This window comes from Drosophila subobscura, chromosome A, assembly GCF_008121235.1.
Source record: "Drosophila subobscura isolate 14011-0131.10 chromosome A, UCBerk_Dsub_1.0, whole genome shotgun sequence".
Lineage (NCBI taxonomy): Eukaryota > Metazoa > Arthropoda > Insecta > Diptera > Drosophilidae > Drosophila > Drosophila subobscura.
The window spans coordinates 2,346,659-2,365,765 of NC_048530.1; the positions used below are offsets into that span (position 1 = coordinate 2,346,659).

General features: G+C 41.9%; 1 protein-coding gene and 1 long non-coding RNA gene across 9 annotated transcripts in view; both read left to right on the plus strand.

The window, feature by feature from the left end:
• Window positions 1–282: 282 nt before the first annotated feature.
• Window positions 283–5,961, plus strand: LOC117900768. The gene is made up of 3 exons (XR_004649296.1): window positions 283–293; window positions 2,890–2,909; window positions 4,635–5,961. It is a non-coding gene; the product is annotated as an uncharacterized LOC117900768 (long non-coding RNA).
• A 1,666-nt stretch (window positions 5,962–7,627) lies between these two features.
• Window positions 7,628–19,107, plus strand: part of LOC117900589 (neurobeachin) — a 185,220-nt gene continuing 173,740 nt past the window's right edge. For 3 of the 8 annotated variants that reach the window (XM_034811059.1, XM_034811076.1, XM_034811100.1), the window contains exon 1: window positions 8,009–8,167. In XM_034811059.1, coding sequence (XP_034666950.1) covers window positions 8,009–8,167 — 159 coding nt within the window. Of the gene's footprint in view, window positions 8,168–19,107 lie in introns of all 8 variants that reach the window. The other 5 variants (XM_034811052.1, XM_034811123.1, XM_034811131.1 and 2 more) reach the window with 5 other exon arrangements.

The window sequence follows — 19,107 nt, forward strand, 5'->3', positions numbered from 1 at the left end:
CAGATGATATTCATGAACTGGAAGATACGTTTGACGAGCTCGCTCCAATCCTTTAAATAGTTATATTTTTTAGTTGTATTTTGTTCGAGTTAAACAGTCGTGAATTTTGGCATTAATATATTAACGAGAATCTTTTTGGCCAATCGAAGAATACTTTGTTTCTTTTCAACCGCTTATTTCTAGCTGATCTTTGCTTATGCTAATTCACATTTTTCTGAAAACTATCTTTAAAATGCAGCGCACGTACTTGACACTCTTCTACTCTATGGGTATTCATGGGGTGAAAACGAGAGGTTTAAGATTTGTATTTTCCCGAAATAAAATACGAGGAGGGCTTCTACGAGGCTTCTTACGCGTCACAACTTTTATACCCTATACTCAGTAGAACATCTGTACCTTGGTAATTTTTTTTTCAAATTTTAAATTTTACATTTTTTCTACATATGTCATCTACATCTACATCACTTCTCACGCCAACACGCCCTTTAAGCGCGTCCCCTCTCCCCTAGAGCCGCACACTACACGAAGCAGACTGTGGTAAGAGAGTACATATGTGCAAAAAATAAAAAAAACTGTTGGACGGGGTGAGGCTCGCCACTTCAACTTTATCTCTTCATTCTGGCTATAATAATGATCCAATCTGATACCGGTGATCTGAAAGATGTGGTCATTCCCTTCGGAATGGCATTTTTAGTTTTCGTTTATTTTCAAAATTGTGGATACAGCAGATTTTCGACCTTTGTTGCGGTGGAAGAGGGTGGGGCGAAATTTTGAAATACACTTTTAACAGTGTGAGCATAACTTGGTCTGTGGGTACTAGACGCTCAGAAAGACGGACAGACGGACAGTCGGACAGGCGGACGGACAGAATGACATGGCTATATCGACTCGGCTATTGATGCTGATCAAGAATCTATACATACATATGTACATATGTATGTATACTTTGTGGGGTCGGAAACGGTTCCTACTATGTGTTACATTTATTCCCCACAAAAGCCCTATTTACTCTTCGAGTACCGTGTATGAAAAGTCCTGTAGTCAACGAATAAAATAAGACGAACAAAATTTAATGAACATCTCTGAACTCTGCAGGGGAATAGAAAATTGCGGCAATCGAGTGCTTTTGAGTAGTTCTGGAGCATTTTCCATCGAACAGTTTTTTGAAAAACTGTCCTACGCGCGGGCTAAAATGTCCCTCCCAACCAGCGTGAGAGAAAACCAAGTTAAAAGCGTTAACAGAGCGAGAGAAAGTTGAGAGTAACAGAGCCCTTGAGGAGCGAAATGTTATGTACAGGAAAGTTAATGGTAAAACGGCTCACCTCACCTTGGGAACATTCTTAAGCATTTAGGGTATGTTTGGTCCATACCTTATTTTTTTCTCAGCAACATCTAGACATTTGTATGCACCCTATCAGCACCTGCAACATTTGAAAGGCGGTCATATTCGAAAAAACGGCCATGCCGCTCAGCCTCAATAATTATGAAATTGATTGAAAAGTATTTCGGCCAGAGAAGCAATAAGCATTAGCAAATCTTGAATTTGGCGCCTTGTCACTTCTAAATTAAAAGTCGCTTCTAAAATAACATAACATGGGCGCTAAGTTGCCATGCTCTTCCACTGAACGCTAAAATGAGCTTCCTCGCTCTTTTTTCATATCTTCATAGTATATTAAGGACGAGGGTGGGTTTTTTCTGCCATGAGTTGAAATTTTTGGCATGTCTTACGCTTTGTCCAAACCTTTTTTTTGGACTTGTTAGGCAATATGTTTTCCAGCCACATGTGGCCCAGGGACATATTTCAGGGACCAGCAACATTCCAAGGCGGGCGTATTTAAACGAACGGCCTTGCCGCCCCAAAACTCGTAAGATTGAATGAAAGATGTATGGGACATGTCGCCCCAACTCGTGAACATGAATGAACGTGCCGCGGAAAAGGCAAAAACATAGTGTCGAGCTGTTTTCTGAATTCAGAAAAGTCCGTTGAAATACCACACAAAAATATCCATATTGATATTTTTGCAACAACATAAAAGCAGCTAAAATATAGAAAATAAAAAAGTAGATAAATATCAACATTCGATAAATACGGCTACCGGACGCAGCGACGGAGGTTGGCGACAAGAGGCGCTGCGTGGCGTAACGTAAACGAAAATGGTTGTGCTTGTTGTTACGTGAGAACGAGAACGGAACGCTTATTCCCGTTTATTTATGAATCAATTCCTTCGTTCCTTCGTTAGTCCCCGCCCGCCAGTCCTTCGACGGACCGGCCATCGCCTGCCTACTACCACCACCCCCCCGTCCGATACGCACCACGTACAGCGACAATACGCCGGCATTTTGTTGTCTTTTTTGTTACATTTTTTTCGTGTGTGTGGTGTTTCGTTTTAAAACAACAACAAACAACAACAGCGTGTTCAGCAACCACAAATAACTGCAGAACAAATTATTCAAAAAAAGGTCAACAATAATTTACAAAAACACAAATTAAATGTGCGAAATATTTCAACAATCAAAAGTCATTTACAACAAATAATAATTAGGTAAAAAATAATGTTTAAAAGTATCCACACAAAACTGGCGTCTAGAACGGCAACAACAACAACAAAAGCAAACATAAATATTAATTACAGCCGGTTTTTGTCCTTCTTCCCACTCCCCCACCGCGTCCTTCGCTTCTACCTCATTCTTTGTTGTTCTGTGTGTTACGTGTGCATTTACGTTGACGTCGTTTTTTTTAGGATTCTTCTTGGTTTTTCTGCCATTTGGAGCATGGATTGTTTTTCTTACCAATTAGCAGTCGATTTCTATTTTGTTTGTTCTAATAGGAATGATGAAAATCCAACAAAATAGTGCGATAAAACAAATATTCAAGAGTGTGACGGTGAGAGAGAGAGAGAGAGAAAGATGTAGCAGCAGCAGAGATAAGAAGAAGCAGGTTGACAAAAAGCCGCAATAAGTTGCACAAGAGAGCAACCAAGCAGCAGAGAGAGAAGGAGAGAGTACCACAAAGAGAGCGCTCACGTAGCGCAGAACGTGCTAAATGGTTGAACGATTGTCTTGAAAAGAGGGGTCGGGGAGACCGAATAATACGCTAACAAACTCGTGGACAGTATGTATTCTCTCTTGGTGGCTCTCTTGGTTGCTCTCTCACTCTCTCTGTGTGTGTGTGTTTTGGGCGACACATTCATTGATTTTTCGCACTCAAAGGGCAGGGGAAAAATGAAGAAGGCCCAACCTTGCTCGTTGAAAGGGAGCGGAGAGAGGTAGAATGAAATGATGAGCAGAGAGTGTTGTGGAGCGAGGGGATGAAGGAAACCGGCTGAGAGAGTGACTTACAGAGAGTGAGAGAGTGACTTTCGAAAGGAAGCAGCTGAGAGAGAAACAGAGATGATGAAAGGAAGCCAGAGAGCGGGAGAGCGAGGGCCAAAACAAAGGAAAAGCCGTGTGTGCTTGCAATTCATAATTACAGTGGAACACCCCCACCGTACACCGTACAGTACACCGAGCAAACGAACACCCTGCTGCAATTGCAGGTTACGCTCTCCCAGTAATACTATTCGACTCCACCCCCCGCTCTTCAACATACATAGATCTGAAACTGGTTACCCCCCTCCACAGCAAGCGAACCAGCATTCAACTAAAACCTATCCAAAAACGGCAAAAGCAACCACCAAAAGCAGAGCAGCGGCTCTCTCGCTGCCGCCAAGAAATACAACAAACAAAAAGTTCAGCTAAAAAGCAGAACAAAAAAGAAAAACAGTCAGAGGAATAGGGCAAACAGATAAAAAAAACAAAGAAGAGTGAGATAAAACGGAGAGTGGAAACATTGGACAGAGGACAGAAAGAGAGCGAGCGCAAACAGATAAAGTCGGTGAACGCATTTGTCGGAGGGAGACTTATGGTAAAGAACTGCACGTGTTGGAAGAGGGGTCGGGTGTCCATCACACAGGAAGCTGCACTGTGCTCCCTCGCTCTCTCTCAGCGTTTCGCGATCATCATTTTCTCGCTCTATCTAAATTGCATCTTTATTTCGTATTTCGTAACAAGCATTACCAACTGGAGAGGCGCTCCAAAAAACCCAAAGCGCTCTCTCTCTCTCTGTCTCTGCTGACGGCGACGTCAGCGGCATCGACTGTTGGCCGTCGACAAAAATTCGAATTGGAATTTGTTGACGTGCAATTAGTAAAGTGCGCGCCAGGTTGTTAAATGGTTAGCCAATAGCGGTTAGCGGTAAAAAAATAAAACGTGGTAAGAGCGCGAGCTAGTGGCAGCAACGGATAAAACGCGTACTTTCAACGGAGGAAAATCGTAATAATTGTAAACACCTGCTAGACGGAAAATTCGATGTTCCAACTTGATTTTGTATGTCTCTACTTGGTTCTTTTTTTGCGTCTCTGCTTGGATCTTTCTTTACGTGTCTGCTTGGATATTTTTCGTAACGTCTCTGCTTAGCAAAAACCCAACGAAATCGAAAACGTAACAACCAACAGAAACAAAAAGAGAACCGGCCAGTGCAAAGTGTGTTAATTAAAGGTGCACCCTTTCAGTCTCAAACATTTTATTCTAAATTCCGTGCCAGACACGCGGTGAATAAAACAAATGGCGAGACAGAGAATGAGATAGGGACATAGTAAATTGCAAAACAAATATTTAATGAGTGCCTCCACCTGATGTTAACACACCTTGGCAGTGCGAGTTACCAACATTGTGCTGCTTCTGCTTCTGCCAACGTTGCCGTTGCCGTCGCTGCCCCGCGTAACACACGTATGCCACGCCGGTTTTTTTTCTCTCCCATCTTTTCGAGTGTCGTGTTCTTTTTTTTATATACCTGAGTATATTTATTTTTTTTGCTGTTTTTGTTTGTTGTTCACCTACTGTTTTTGTTGGTCTCTCTCTCTCTCCCACTTGCTATTTTTGTTTTGTGTACTGTGAAAAAGTAGTAGCGCTGGAGAATTGAGAATTGCATTCACTGCCGCTCTCAAGCCGCACAGCCCAACAGTGCCAATTACATAAGTCGATCTTCGCGAGAGAGAAACTGCCGCTTTTAAGAGTGTTTCCCCTGAGAGAATTTCTCGTTATCAACGCAAAAGAAAAGTGAAGCAGAGAAAAGCTTAGAAAAGAAATGTCCCAAGTTTATAAATCATGGTCTTTTCACATGTTCACACAAATACATACATATGTTACAACAAATTGATATAATAACACATCGAAGAAAACTTTGATATTCTCTATACTCTCTGTATCAATAAAAAGTTGTTGTTTCACCTTTTTCATGAATTTCATAAAGAAGAAAAACTTGTTGTATGAAGTGCAGATTTTCTAACACAAAAATATTCTTCAAAGTGTCCAAAAACACTTCCTATGCTCTTTACAACGACTTTAGTAAATAGAGCTCTTGTTTTGTTAATAAATGTATTAGAATTCCCATCACACATTTCTCGTGTGTGTGTGTGTGCCTCTCTATATTTGGTTTTGCTTTTAGCATTTCTCTCGAAGGTTTTCCCAGGCTTTTCCTGAGGCCAATGGCCCTACCTTATCGCCGGTGCGTGACGGCAAGAGAGCCACATGAAAAACCTTTTGCCCAAGAACTACTCTTTCATAACGAAATCGATCCACAGATGAGTCAGTGTCAGGGGGAATAAAACAAACATACATAAATTTCTTTACTTTGGTTACTGATCTGAAGAAAAGTTTTGGCAAAAAAGTCTGTGCGGTTCACTAAGAGATACAAAAACGCGTAACAGCAGCAAAAATTATAAATGCACATAAATTCCCCCAGACAATTTTCCACTTTGGCCCAAGGAATGAAAACCGAATGAATAATGGGACTCCCTCCTCACCTCTCCTCACATGCGCCATCGAGCACACGTATTTCCCCTCAGTAAATTTACCCCCCTAAAAACCCTATCCTGCCTCTGATCAAACGAATATTTAGAATGTTTTACTTTCTGGCTCTGACAAATATGAAAACCAAGAAAAATACATGAAAATGAATGTAAAATAGGAATTTCCTTTAATATTCATTACATTTTAATTTCACAAAGCGAATCACGTACAGTGCGTTTCATAGTTGCTATTACAGTCAAACCTGCATAACTTTTTTAAAGTTAAGAGTCTGTACATATGGTTTTTATACCCGGTACTCGAAGAGTAAATAGGGTATATTGTATTTGTGCGAATAACGGTTGTATGCAACGCACAGAAGGAAACGTTTCCGACCCTATAAAGTATATATATTCTTGATCAGCATCAATAGCCGAGTCGATTGAGCCATGTCTGTCTGTCCGTCCGTCCTTCTGTCCGTCCGTCCGTCTTGTTTGTCGGCTAGTTCTCAGAGACTATAAGAGCTAGAGCCACCAAATTTTGGCTCCAGACTGCTGTATGCTCACACTTAAACCAGTGTATTTCAAAAATTAGCCCCGCCCCCTTCCGCTCCCGCAAAAGGGCGAAAACCTCCCAAACCTACAATTTTGAAGATAAAAGAAAATTAAAAACGCCATTCCGTAGGGAATGACCATATCTATCAGATCACCATCTGATCATCCCCACAATCGGATCCGATTGGATCATTATTGTGGCCACAATGAAGAAATTAATTTGCAGTGGCTAAACCCACTCCGTCCCGCAGCTTATATTTGTTTTTTACACATTCTCTCATTCACACTCTGCTTCGCGCATTTTGTGGCCTCTGCCTTTGCCTCGGCCGCGTCTCTGCCTCTGCCTCGGCCGCGTCTCTGCCTCTGCCTCGGCGAGCTAAAGTAGCGTGTTGGCGTGAGTAGTGTTGTTGATGTAGATGACAGAAGAAGAAAAAGTAACCGCTAAGGTGCAGATGTAGTACTGAGTGCCGGGTATAAAAGTTGTGACGCGTAAGAAGTGTCTCAAACGTCCCTTCTCGTTTTTTTTATCAAATGATAGGACATACATACTTTTTATGTTTTTGAATGAAGACAGTTAATTAAATAGAAGCAATATATTATTATCGATTATAGTTAGCTCAGAAAAATATATAAGTACATTAGAAGAATTTTCTAAATCGTTGGCATTCATAAAATCATACAATCGAATGTTATCGATAAGCTTCTTGAATGAATAAAATGTAGGCAAATTCTTGTATAACCCTGCACCGACCGCCCCATAGCTCTGGAAGCCACAGCGGCAGTGTCCCCCAAATAAATTCGCCATAGATCGATATCCTGGATCGAAATTTTTTGCATTTCTTACTCATGAAACCTTTTTTCTCTTTCTCCCTTTTTTGTATGTATGTGTCACCACCAACCACCACAAAAAATCAACCACAGGCGAAACGAATTTGAAACAAATACGAAACTTTGTCGCTCTGTTGTGCAATTAAAAATATAAAAGTTCATAGAAATTAATGTTAAAATAATGGGAATTCGGTGAGAGAAGTGCTTGAAGGCTTGCGGAAAGAGGAGTGTGTGTGTGTGCTGCTCCCTCCTCAATATGTGCCCCAAGAAGTGGAAGCAACAGCAGCAACGACAGCGACAGCCGCAAAGTGCTGCAACCTGATAAATTGGAGAAGTTTTTTTTGCAAAATCAAAATAACAACAAAAATCCAGCCAAAAAAAAAAATATAAATCTAAGAAAATAATATTTAATTTAATACAAAAAAATTGCAACTAATATTTTTGTTTCGTCTCCCCTCCAATTGCCTGGCAATATATCGTAAATTGTTTTTAAATATATATCCTATATAAAGGTATATATACTATATATAGCATTATATGTATTATATATCTGTGCTTCGTGTGTGTGTGCCGTGTATCCATTCGTGTGCATTCCATCCATTAATTTTATAACTCAATCTATGCGACAAAAAAATATCCAAACCTTAACATAAACATAAATTTAAAAAAAAAACCAAAAACAATAATACGCAACGCGCTGTCCATGCGTTAGAAATAATATTGAAAATTATTAAAATCTATAACTAAAATTCAATCAAAACACACAAAACGATAAATCGAATCAATTTAAATCGACAAAAATGGCGGACATCATGCGTCCGCCGTACAGCGAGATCAAGCGGCCCGACGAAATCGTCAGAATGACAACCGCCGACAATCTGAAGTTCGCCGTCCTCATCGGCCTCATCGAGGTGGGGCAGGTCACCAACCGTGAGGTTGTGAATACCGTACTGCATTTGGTAAGTATCATTTACATATATTAATATTGGTATGATGTCGGGGTCACCCCATTTGCAAAAAGACTTGCTTGTCAATTTGTTAATTTTTTAGTAATTTAGATGTTTAATCTGGTCCTTTTTTAATTTTTGGGAGTCACCTCCAAAAGGTTTAACAAATACCAGTTTTCTAACGCAGATAAATTAAACTTTTGCTGTTCCTATTATCATAAATCTAGCATTTTAGTGGTGGATTCCAAATCCACCAACTATTTGATAGGAAATAAATTATACATTTTGTTCGGGGTTTTCATAATCAAGCGGACAATAATTCTATAATTCAGTTAATTTAGCTGAAAATGTATCATTTTGCCCGTCAATTAACAGAAAAAGCTTACCATAATTATATTTAGTTAAAATGAAAATTGAGAAAAACATTTTGAGTATTTCCTGGTACAAATTGTTGCTTTCGTTTAAAGAAAAGAAATTGTCTTTTTAGCGGCTCTGTGCAAAAAAATCTCTGCTTGGAAAAGTAATTTTCCCTTAAACATGCAGCCACACATACCCCTCTGACTGCCCCCTCCCATTAGCAGGAAAATTAACATTTTCCAAGTAAGCCGCAAAATGCAAAGCAAACTCTCGAGAAACGCACAAGAGGGAGGAATGGTTGGTGCGGGCATTATGGCGGGAAGTATGCCAAAAATCTGGTCCTCCTGGCTGTGCTGTGACTGTGATTAGGATCAAAGGACGAGGACAGGACTAAGACAATGACACACACAAGGCACACACCTTTGTAAGGCACCAAAGAAGCGCATTTCTGAAGCCAACCCAAGAAAAACCCCCACTTTTCCATACCACCACAAACCATCCCTCGCTTTCAATGCGAACCCCAGCACCCGTCGCTTTTCAATGCCACCCCTTGGGGGCAGAGACACACACAGAGACACGTATTAATATTATTATTATTATGACATATTTAAATTTCTTGAAGCTTAATGAAAACACGACACCGTCGCTCATCATTACGGAACCCCAACCCCTAAACAAAAGGGAAGAGAACCCCCAACAGATTTCCCACCCAAAAACCGAAGCAAAATCTATCCACTGAAGGTGCCTCTTTTTGTATGAAAATTTCATCAAAAACGAGAAGGGACTTGTGAGACGCTTCTTTCGCGTCACAACCCGGCACTCAGTACTACATCTGCACCTTAGCGGTGTTTTGTCAAATTGACATCTAAAACACTTCTCACACCAACACGCTCCTTTCTCTCGCTCCCCTTCCCTAGACCCACACACTGCAGACTCGCGGCATAGGCAGCGACGCGGCACTGCGCGAAGCAGAGTGTGAATGAGAGAATGTGCAAAAAACAAATATAAGCTGCGGGACGGGGTGGGTTTAGCCACGGCTATGGCAAAGGCGGAGGAACGGCAGGGGCAGACGCCACACAATGCGCGAAGCAGAGTGTGAATGAGAGAATGTGCAAAAAACAAATATAAGCTGCGGGACGGGGTGGGTTTGGCCACTGCTAATTAATTTCTTCATTGTGGCTATAATAATGCTCCAATCGGATCCCAATTTGGTGATCTAATAGATAATGTCATTCCCTACGGAATGGCGTTTTTAGTTTTCTTTTATATTTAATCTTTGTAGATTTGGAAGGTTTTCGCCCTTTTGCTGGGGCGGAAGGGTGTGGGGCTCATTTTTGAAATACACTTGTAACAGTGTGAGCATATAGCAGTCTGGATGCAAAATTTTGTGGCTCTAGCTCTTATAGTCTCTGAGAACTAGCCGACAAACAAGACGGACAGACGGACAGACAGACATGGCTCTATCGACTCGTCTATTGATGCTGATCAAGAATATATATACTTTATGGGGTCGGAAACGTTTCCTACATACAACCGTTATTCCCCACAAATACAATATACCCTATTTACTCTTCGAGTACCGGGTATGAAAAGGATGGCAAAGAGGGGGGTGGAGGAAGGGGAAATAGGAGAGGAAAAAAAGGTTGGGAAAAGGAAATAGGAAAGGGGTAATGTAGGGGAATGAACAGATAAAGAGAGGGAGAGAGCGAGAGAGCGAGAGAGATGGCGGGACCGGTGGTAGGCGATAGGGGAATAAGAAATTGAAAAGAAATTGAATTGAAGTTCGTCATCCGCTCGCTCGCTCGTTGCCATCCCACCGAACCACCCAACCACTGTCTATGGTGCTGGCTTCTCCCTGATAAGATAAGCTCCAAACGGCAGATAAATTGTAGATACAGATACAGGTACAGGTACTATACCCCGCTCTATACACATATTTTTCCCAACGATCTGGAGATAAGCGTAAAAAATGCGTTGACGTGTTCAAATGCAGAGAGAGGCGGCAGCGGCAAAAACGACATCGACGACTCCCCCAAAAAATCAATACGTGTTCGATTAATGATTATGGATATGTAGGGAAAATTTTTAGATAATAGGACCACATATCTGGGATATATGTATGTATTTAGTACTTAGAGTGGTTTTCGTTGCACAGGTTATAAGTTAATGGATGGCACTCTAATGAAATGGAAGAGACATAATGTCTCTACAATGATGCGTGATAAATAAATAAGAGGCATAGCCTTAACTTAAACGTTAACTTTAAATTGTTGGAACTAAATCAAAGTTATTAAGGTTCCAAAACGAATATGAACATTTCCCGCCAAGGGAATTATCGATAGATGTTTTAGTAAAGTTAGCAAAGTCTCTCTGTCCCTCAAGTAATTCCTCAATACCCGAAAGTAGAACTTGAACTAAATCCTTGAGAACTCTGGAGACCTCACCTTAACCCCCACATTAACTGGAACTCAAACTCAAAGTCGGCGCACCCGATTTGCGGGACAGAACTTCCGTCCGTCCGTGGGTCAGTCGACATGCTGGCTTAATCGGTCATTGGGCTTGTTAGACGGCTCAATTATGCCCCGTTTTGCCATGTGGCGCATTTCTCTCTCTTTCTCTCTCTACGCCAAGCCACTCCACTCCACTCACCCTTGCCACCCTTCGATTGCCAACTCCATGGCCTCCGCCTGCCTGTCTACCTTCCTTTCTGCCACATCTGCCTACTGTTAACCCTCTAGGCAGCACGGCACTGCACAGAACTCCCCCGTTGTAGGGCCATGAGCCGTCTGTTGGTGTCACGTGCACAGAGAAAGAGAAAGAGAGATTTAAAAGCCTTTTAATCGATTTGCCTTCATCTCTGTTTGCTTCATCTGCTTCTCCTTTTTTTGCTGCTGTTTCCTTAACTAAACGTTTAATGCAAATCGCTTTTCTTTTGGATGGAAAAACACCCGGACATGATCCACAAACAAGAGGATAACCATAACTGAATTCGTACTTTTTACTGCCTCTGACTTTACAACAGTTTTCTCGTCTCTCTTTTTACCTAAAAGAAAGGAGGCGCCAATTTCCCCTCTCTTCTATCCAACTGATGATTGCTCCCAGACTCGCGACGCACAAGAGAAAAAGTCTTTGAAGATATATGTATGTATGTACATATGTATGTATGTATGTTGTATGCATTATCTAGAGATTTCTTTACTTGTGGATTAAGCAAAGGAAACTTTATTTTTGTGTCTTCGAAATATGGAATGAATGAATTCTGATGGAATTTGGGTTGAATATTGTATCGTTTATTCACGATTGGAAAAGAGATGGACATTTTTGATTTAAACTTTGATTTATGTACATATGTATGTATGCACATATGTATGTATGTACGTACATATGTACATACATACATACATATTTAATTTTTTATTGAAATTAAATTTTAATTTATAGTAGGCTTGTTAAATTATAATTTAAAATGTTTTTAACTAGTTAACTAATTTTTTTTTAACAATAAATATTAAACGGTGGAACGTGCTCTTTTATTTACATACATATGTACATGTATATACATATGTACATACATATATGTACATGTACATATGTATGTACATGTACATATGTATGTACATACATATGTATGTATGTATGTATGTATGTATGTATGTATGTATGTACATATGTATGTATGTATGTATATCTGGACATACAAATAAATGTCTTGTGTATTTTTGAAGTCCCTAAAAAAATATGATGTGTGTTTCATTCCCCATTAAAATACAATACTGACGAATACGAGTGAAAAAAGTATGGGAAAAAGGAGTGAAAAAAAGAAATGGGTATAAATATATTCAAGATAAATATTTACATGCGTTCCGTTCCACAATCAACAATTATTGTTGCAGAAAAAGAGATAGTGAGAGGGAGATGAAGAAAGAAATATTTCGAAAGAGAGAAAAAAGATAAAGAGTGAGGGAAAACGATGCAGAGAAAGAGAGAAGAAAGCTAAATAACCAAATAGAATGAAAGAGAGATTCACAATATTTAGTTAGCCACGGTCTTCACCTGCTGCTCCTCTTCCGACTACGACTCTCCGATAAAGTAATTCCGGTCGCAAAGAGAGCGGTAAAAAAATTTACCAAAAAGTAGTCGAGGGAGAATAGTGCTCAGGAGAATGAGTGCGAGAGGGTGGTAGAGGGGGAGACGTACCTAACTAAATAATTTACGGAACATACTTTGGTACTTTTACTTAATTTAATTAACGGCCTATGTCATGCAACAGCAACAATAGGCTAGGCACCGAAGCACAACCGACAACAAAGTTGACGTCGTCGCCCTGTCAGCTGTTCAAGTGTCAGAAAAGGGAGAATTCGAGTGGAAGGGGGAGTGTAGGGCGAAGGGTAGACAGGAGAGCGGGAGTTGGGGAGAAACAGAATGAGAAAGATGTCGACAAAGAGGAAACAATGAAAATAGGCTTTATATTGTTGGCATCCTGATGAAGGACACGACGCCAAGGCTTGACGGCACACACACATACTATAGTTGCGGAGTGAGTGGTTGAAGGAGTGTGAACGGTCAGGGGGTGCAAGGGATTGGCATTTAGATGGCGGCCGCAAAACAACACCAAAGTCACGAGCGCTGGCTAACGAAAGTGAAATGAAGGGGAAAAACAGAAGCAACGAAGAACAGAAGGCAGTAGAAACAGAAGGCGATCGAACTAGTAAACATTGAAGCCACGAAGATAAAATACCCTGTACTCTGTACTGCAAAACAGGTTTGTAGAACCTCAAACTCAAACGTTTGGCGTATGAGAGTGTCACCACCACAAGCGGAAATTCTGACTCGCTGCAAGAAAAAATCATTGGAGAAGAGGGTATCAAATCAACGTAGACAAGAAGAATCGAATTCGGGCTGTTCCATCTCTCTGTTATCGGCCACAAGCAGCAGCAGCAGACTCCACACGTCAGAGAGACGCAGCAGGCAGCGCAAATGAAACGTCACGTCACGGAGTTTCTCAGCCATGTCCTCTATCTTCTTCGTCTCCGTCTTGTACTTCTTCCTTCATTCCTACCGCTAATACAAAAACAAATACTTGGTGGGATGGCTGCTGCTGGTTGCTCTGCTTTCTTCCATTCTTGCATGAGCAACACAACCTTAAATGGAAAATTAAACAGCAACAAAAACTACCAAGAAAATCTACATAAACGCAAAAACCGGCGGTGGCGGCGGCGTCGCTCTGTCCCATTTCAATTTGCCTACGGCTTTTGGCTCTTTTTTTACCCGGTACTCGAAGAGAAAATGGGGTATGTACATTGTATTTGTGGGGAAAAGTGGATGAACAGAACGCAAAGAAGGAAAAGTTTCCGACCCCATTAGGGATATATATTATTCATCAGCATCAATAGCCGAGTCGATATAGCCATGTCTGTCTGCCCGTCCGTCAGCCCGTCTGTCCGTTCTTATAAGCGCCTAGTAGTCAACCAAGTTTTGCTTCCTGACTTCTGTAGTGATGTAGATGTAGATGAAAGATGTACATAGAAAAAATGTGAAATGTCATATGTAAAATTCGAATTAAAAAACACCGGGTATAAAAGTTGGGTCTCGTAAGAAGCGTCTCACACGTTCCTACTCGTTTATTGTTGCATTTGGATTGTCTTTGCGTTTTTCGCTTTTGCAGTTTCGCCTGCTGCGCTATGCTTTGCCACTGTAACCGCTCGGCCCGCGCGCTGCTACTGCTTGGATATTCCACTGCCATTGCGCTGCCAACGGTCTGCCATTATCACCGCTCTGCTACCGTTCTGCCTACGCTATGCCACAGCCGTTGTTCTTTGTGGTTCTCCCAAACGTCAGAATGAAATCGAACGGTTCTTTTTTCGGCTGTTTTTTCGCGTACTCTCGCCAGCGGGTGACGGAACAGTGGGCATGGACGAACTTTTAATTGCATACAATCTAAGACTAAAACTTTTGCCTCTAGGTAATTCCCTCACTGTGGATGGATTTTCGATTAAAATTTGCACTTGCAAAATTTAATATTAGTACTGAAACTATATCATGTTGTTCCACTGTGCCACACTGACGTGTTTAAGATTCCCATCTACGCTAGGAAAACGTGACTCCCACAGGCCTCTGCACTACTGCTGCTGCTCTGACGAAGTGGTGTGGTGCTAGTGCGGGTGTGCGCTTCAGCAAAACAACACAAGGGTGGGGTCTGTCCCGCTGTGTGTGTGTTCGTGTGAGAGAGTATGTGGATGGATGGTCGGTTGTAGGGGAAATGAGTGTGAGTGGGAGACGGAGAGGCAGAAAACGGAGACACGACAACCGCAAGAGATTTAACGACCAATAAAGAACAACGCAATGTTATTTAAGGACGACTACGTAGAGCAGTCGGCGACTGCTAAAGAGATTCTCGCATGCGCTGCCACCCCCCCACCCGCACACCCACATGCGGCCACCGTTACGGGGCACGTCTAAAACGTACCGCCGTATAACGTTAACATTGGAAGGGGGAACGGAAGCAGGGGGAACGGGAGCAGGCTAACGGACGGACGTACTCGTATTATGTGTAACCGGTAGCCATTTGAACGGTTCTTTGATTGCGTGGCTCGACCATTTCGTTTCAGTCATTCCTACATCATGGCAGACGGGTGTCCACAGTCGGTGAGGGGGACTGTGCGGTGTGTTGATGCGGAGAGCTAGGAGGAGGAGGCGTGACACATTTATGGGCACATTTTGTAACGCAGCGTGGCAAACTGATGAAAACTTCTGTGTGGAAGCAACTGTGGAACTTCATTAACGTCATTATCCCTCCCGCACATGTGTGTGTGTGTGTGTGTGTGTGTGTGTGTGTGCGTGTGTGTGGGTGGTACGCGACGAGAGTGGAAAAGGGGGGAGAACGTGTGAGGTGCATGCCAATGCCATAATCTGATTTTTGGGTTATTTCTGAGTCTTGCAGTCAAGCATCCTTCACAGTTTTCGAGGGTCAAACTTTTAATTCTTCTTTAGAGACACAGATGTACATACATATATATTTCGGGGTACCGTTTTGCGTGCTTTATTCGCACAAAAACGAAGCGCGATGTATGCGCGTCGAGCCGTTCTTTAAATGTATTCGCTTGTTATATTTTGTTGTACTACATATATAATTATTTTTCTAACTTCTAAATTCAAGATTTATAATTATTAAATTAACTTTGATGGGATAGTATGGAGGAAATCATGAGATGTTTTCTCTTCAGATTTTAATAACATTTTGAAGAACGGACAAACACAAAAGCAGTGGGGCCTGGTGCATGGATGTGCTATGGGCGCTATGTGGCAAATTACGTTGACGACAAATGTCGGAAAAAGAAAAGAAATAGAAACAAAAACAAAAACCCCCAAAAAGAATGAGAAAGATAGAAAAAAATCAATAAAATCCAATAGAGGGCGGAAGAGAGAGAGAGAGAGAGAAATGTAGAGGGAGAAAGCGCCAAATGGTTTTATGGTCGAAACGGTTCTCCATATTAGGGATAAAGCGAGCTTGGATCTGTGGCGGAATTAAGGGAGGAAAGGGGGAAGGAAGTATTGAATAAAAAAGGAACACAAATGTATTTTGAAAATGTGTTTCTTCTTCTTTTGTTGTCGTTTTTTTTAATATTGAAATGAGCCCTCAGTCCGCTCCTGGGATGGTGACCCCGACAAGCTGCTGTCGACTCTCCTTATTTATGTATGTGGCAAAGGGAAAGGTCATGCCACATCGAAGAAGGCGTTGACAAGGCGCCATACCCGACTTCCAGCAGCAGCAGCCGCGACTCTCTGACAAGGTCAATAGCTCTATGTGGACCAATTGTTTCCCCTCTTACGCTTTGTGCTTTAATCCGCCTGTCTGCGATTCCTTTTTGCCTTGCCATTTCTCAACGTAAGGGTTGTCAAATCCCCCCGCTGCCGTAACCGTAACCGAAACCGATACAGAAACCATCGAACAAACCATCCCATCCCTCCTTGGACTTGGTCTTTTCCTTTTGCTTTTCTTCCTTTCCGTGTTCCTTTTTTTTCGCTGTGGCATCAACAAACCAGCGCCGCGATGACTCCCCCCTGGAGACACATCCGCAGGACACTTTGGCGCAAAATAAAATTAAGGAATCCGAGAAACCGAATCCAGCTTTTGGGACCAGCAGGGCAGGGTACGGGGAAACGAATTGTCTGCGATTATGTAATTGACGAGAGCTGCGATTGAAAAAAAACGAGAAGGGACGTGTGAGACGCTTCTTACGCGTCACAACTTTTATACCCGGCACTCAGTACTACATCTGCACTTTAGCGGTTATTTGTCCAATTTTACATTTTTTCTTCATCTGTCATCTACATCAACAACACTACTCACGCCAACACGCTCCTTTAGCTCGCCACCCTCCCCTAGAAACACACACTGCAGAGTCAGGGCAGAGGCAGCGGCAGAGGCAGAAGCAGTGACGTGTCAGGGGCCAGGCCATAAACAGCGCGAAGCAGAGTGTGAATGCTGCGGGACGGGGTGGGTTTGGCTACTGCAAATTAATTTCTTCATTGTGGCTATAAAAATGATCCAATCGGATTCCAATTTGGTGATCTGATAGATAAGGTCATTCCCTACGGAATGGCGTTTTTAGTTTTCTGTTATCTTAAAAATTGTAGATTTGGGAGGTTTTTGCCCTGTTGCGGGGGCGGAAGGGGCGGGGCTCATTTTGAAATACACTGGTTTCAGTGTGAGCATACAGCAGTCTGGTGCCAAAATTTGGTGGCTCTAGCTCTTATAGTCTCTGAGAACTAGCCGACAAACAAGACGGACAGACGGACGGACGGACAGACGGACAGACAGACATGGCTCAATCGACTCGGCTATTGATGCTGATCAAGAATATATATACTTTATGGGGTCGGAAACGTTTCCTTCTGTGCGTTACATACAACCGTTATGTGCACAAATACAATATACCCTATTTACTCTTCGAGTACCGGGTATAAAAACTATTCAAGCGGAGATACTAGGGCTGCTGTTTCTCTCTGTTTGCCACACCTTAATTGTGTGTCGCGTAGATTGGAAATTCCAAGAGAATATATTTTTTTTCAAGGATCCTACACTCAATAAGGCTATACGCAAATTTATTTTTTAGAACATTTTTAAGATGGATTTTTTCTAGACACTGAAAACCCGAACCCCTAGTGGCAAAAGGCAAGAGTCCTGTCGCTTACATAGGTGAAACTTTTATAGAGCGTAACCTTGTCCTTCGTAGCCTTACTTGGAAGTGAATTGGGTGCAAAATAATTGTAATCTGTGGAAATGCTCTGCCCAAAAACATTGTCAGGACACTTTTCCTAGTGTTTAACTGCACTTTGATGAAGCTTAAATGCTGTGGAAAATCGATTTAGAATTTCCTTCACTCTCTCTCCATCTCTGTTACAAATGAATATCGTTACATACTTAATTGATTCTATAATACTTTCTGATGATGCACATGCACACACTCACACACAGAGATGGAGAGAGTGTGTGTGTTGGTGGGGGGGGGGGGGGGGGGGGAGGACGAGGAGAAGGAAAAAGCCATTCAAGGACACAATGACACAAGAAGACACACATCTACAGATACATCTACTTCTACATTCACATTCACAGATACAGATTCAGAAAGTCAGGCAGTCAGGGGCTTATGTGTCTCCCAGCAGGACCTGTCCTCTAATGGCGATTCGGTTGCGTCTTTAGGTCTGTCCTCTCTCCTTCTGATGGCTTTTCAAATAAAGTGCAAACATAAAGGCCAGCTGAGTGCAAATAAAAGGGAAAATCTTGCCAATTGAGTTGAACAGATTCTCCAGAGATACTCGCAGAAGGAAGTGGGCTGGGTTGCAGTAGCTGGGGGGCGAGGGTGTGTGTACCACTGGGAAGTCGTGACCCGTTGGATTTCCATTTCCAGGGAATGGGTTTGGACTTAATGATGACACGAGCCGACGGCAAAACAGAGATTTTTGCGGCGTGTAAATCTTTAATGATCTTTGACCTTCTCATCAGACAATCTACTTATTTTATTTACTCACACTCCTATCACTTATTTGAGATTTTGTCCCATCTCTTTCTTTGTCTCTTTTGGGAGTATTTTCACGTCTTCTATTTTCTTTTATTTCGCTCTTTCCACATATGTACATACATATGTATGTACATTATGTCTTTCTGATCTTCTACATCGCTATCTTAAGTATGTACTCGCATCTCTTTCTGCTCTTCGTGCCATCTTTTTCTGCTGCTCTTTCCATCTGTTGTTGCCTTCTATAGCTTCCACTGCACTGCGGACATTTTCATTTTCATTCCGCTGGAAAGGCAAATCGAATCAATCATCAAATCAGTTTGGGTCCGGGGGTTCTTTGGGTTTCTTGGGGTTCGTTCTTGGCAAAATGTTGTTGCATGCATAAAATGAATGGCATATATTTCATATCTCCATCTCCATCTCCACCCATATCTTTTCTTCATGTTTTACTGGCTGCGAAAGTGGAAAAGATGTTGCCTTATTTCTACCCCCCTGCTCGGTCAGAGAGGCTGGCAGGATGGAAGGGCCAATCAATATATGTTTGCACAGGGGAGCGTAAAGGCGTATTGCTGGCAT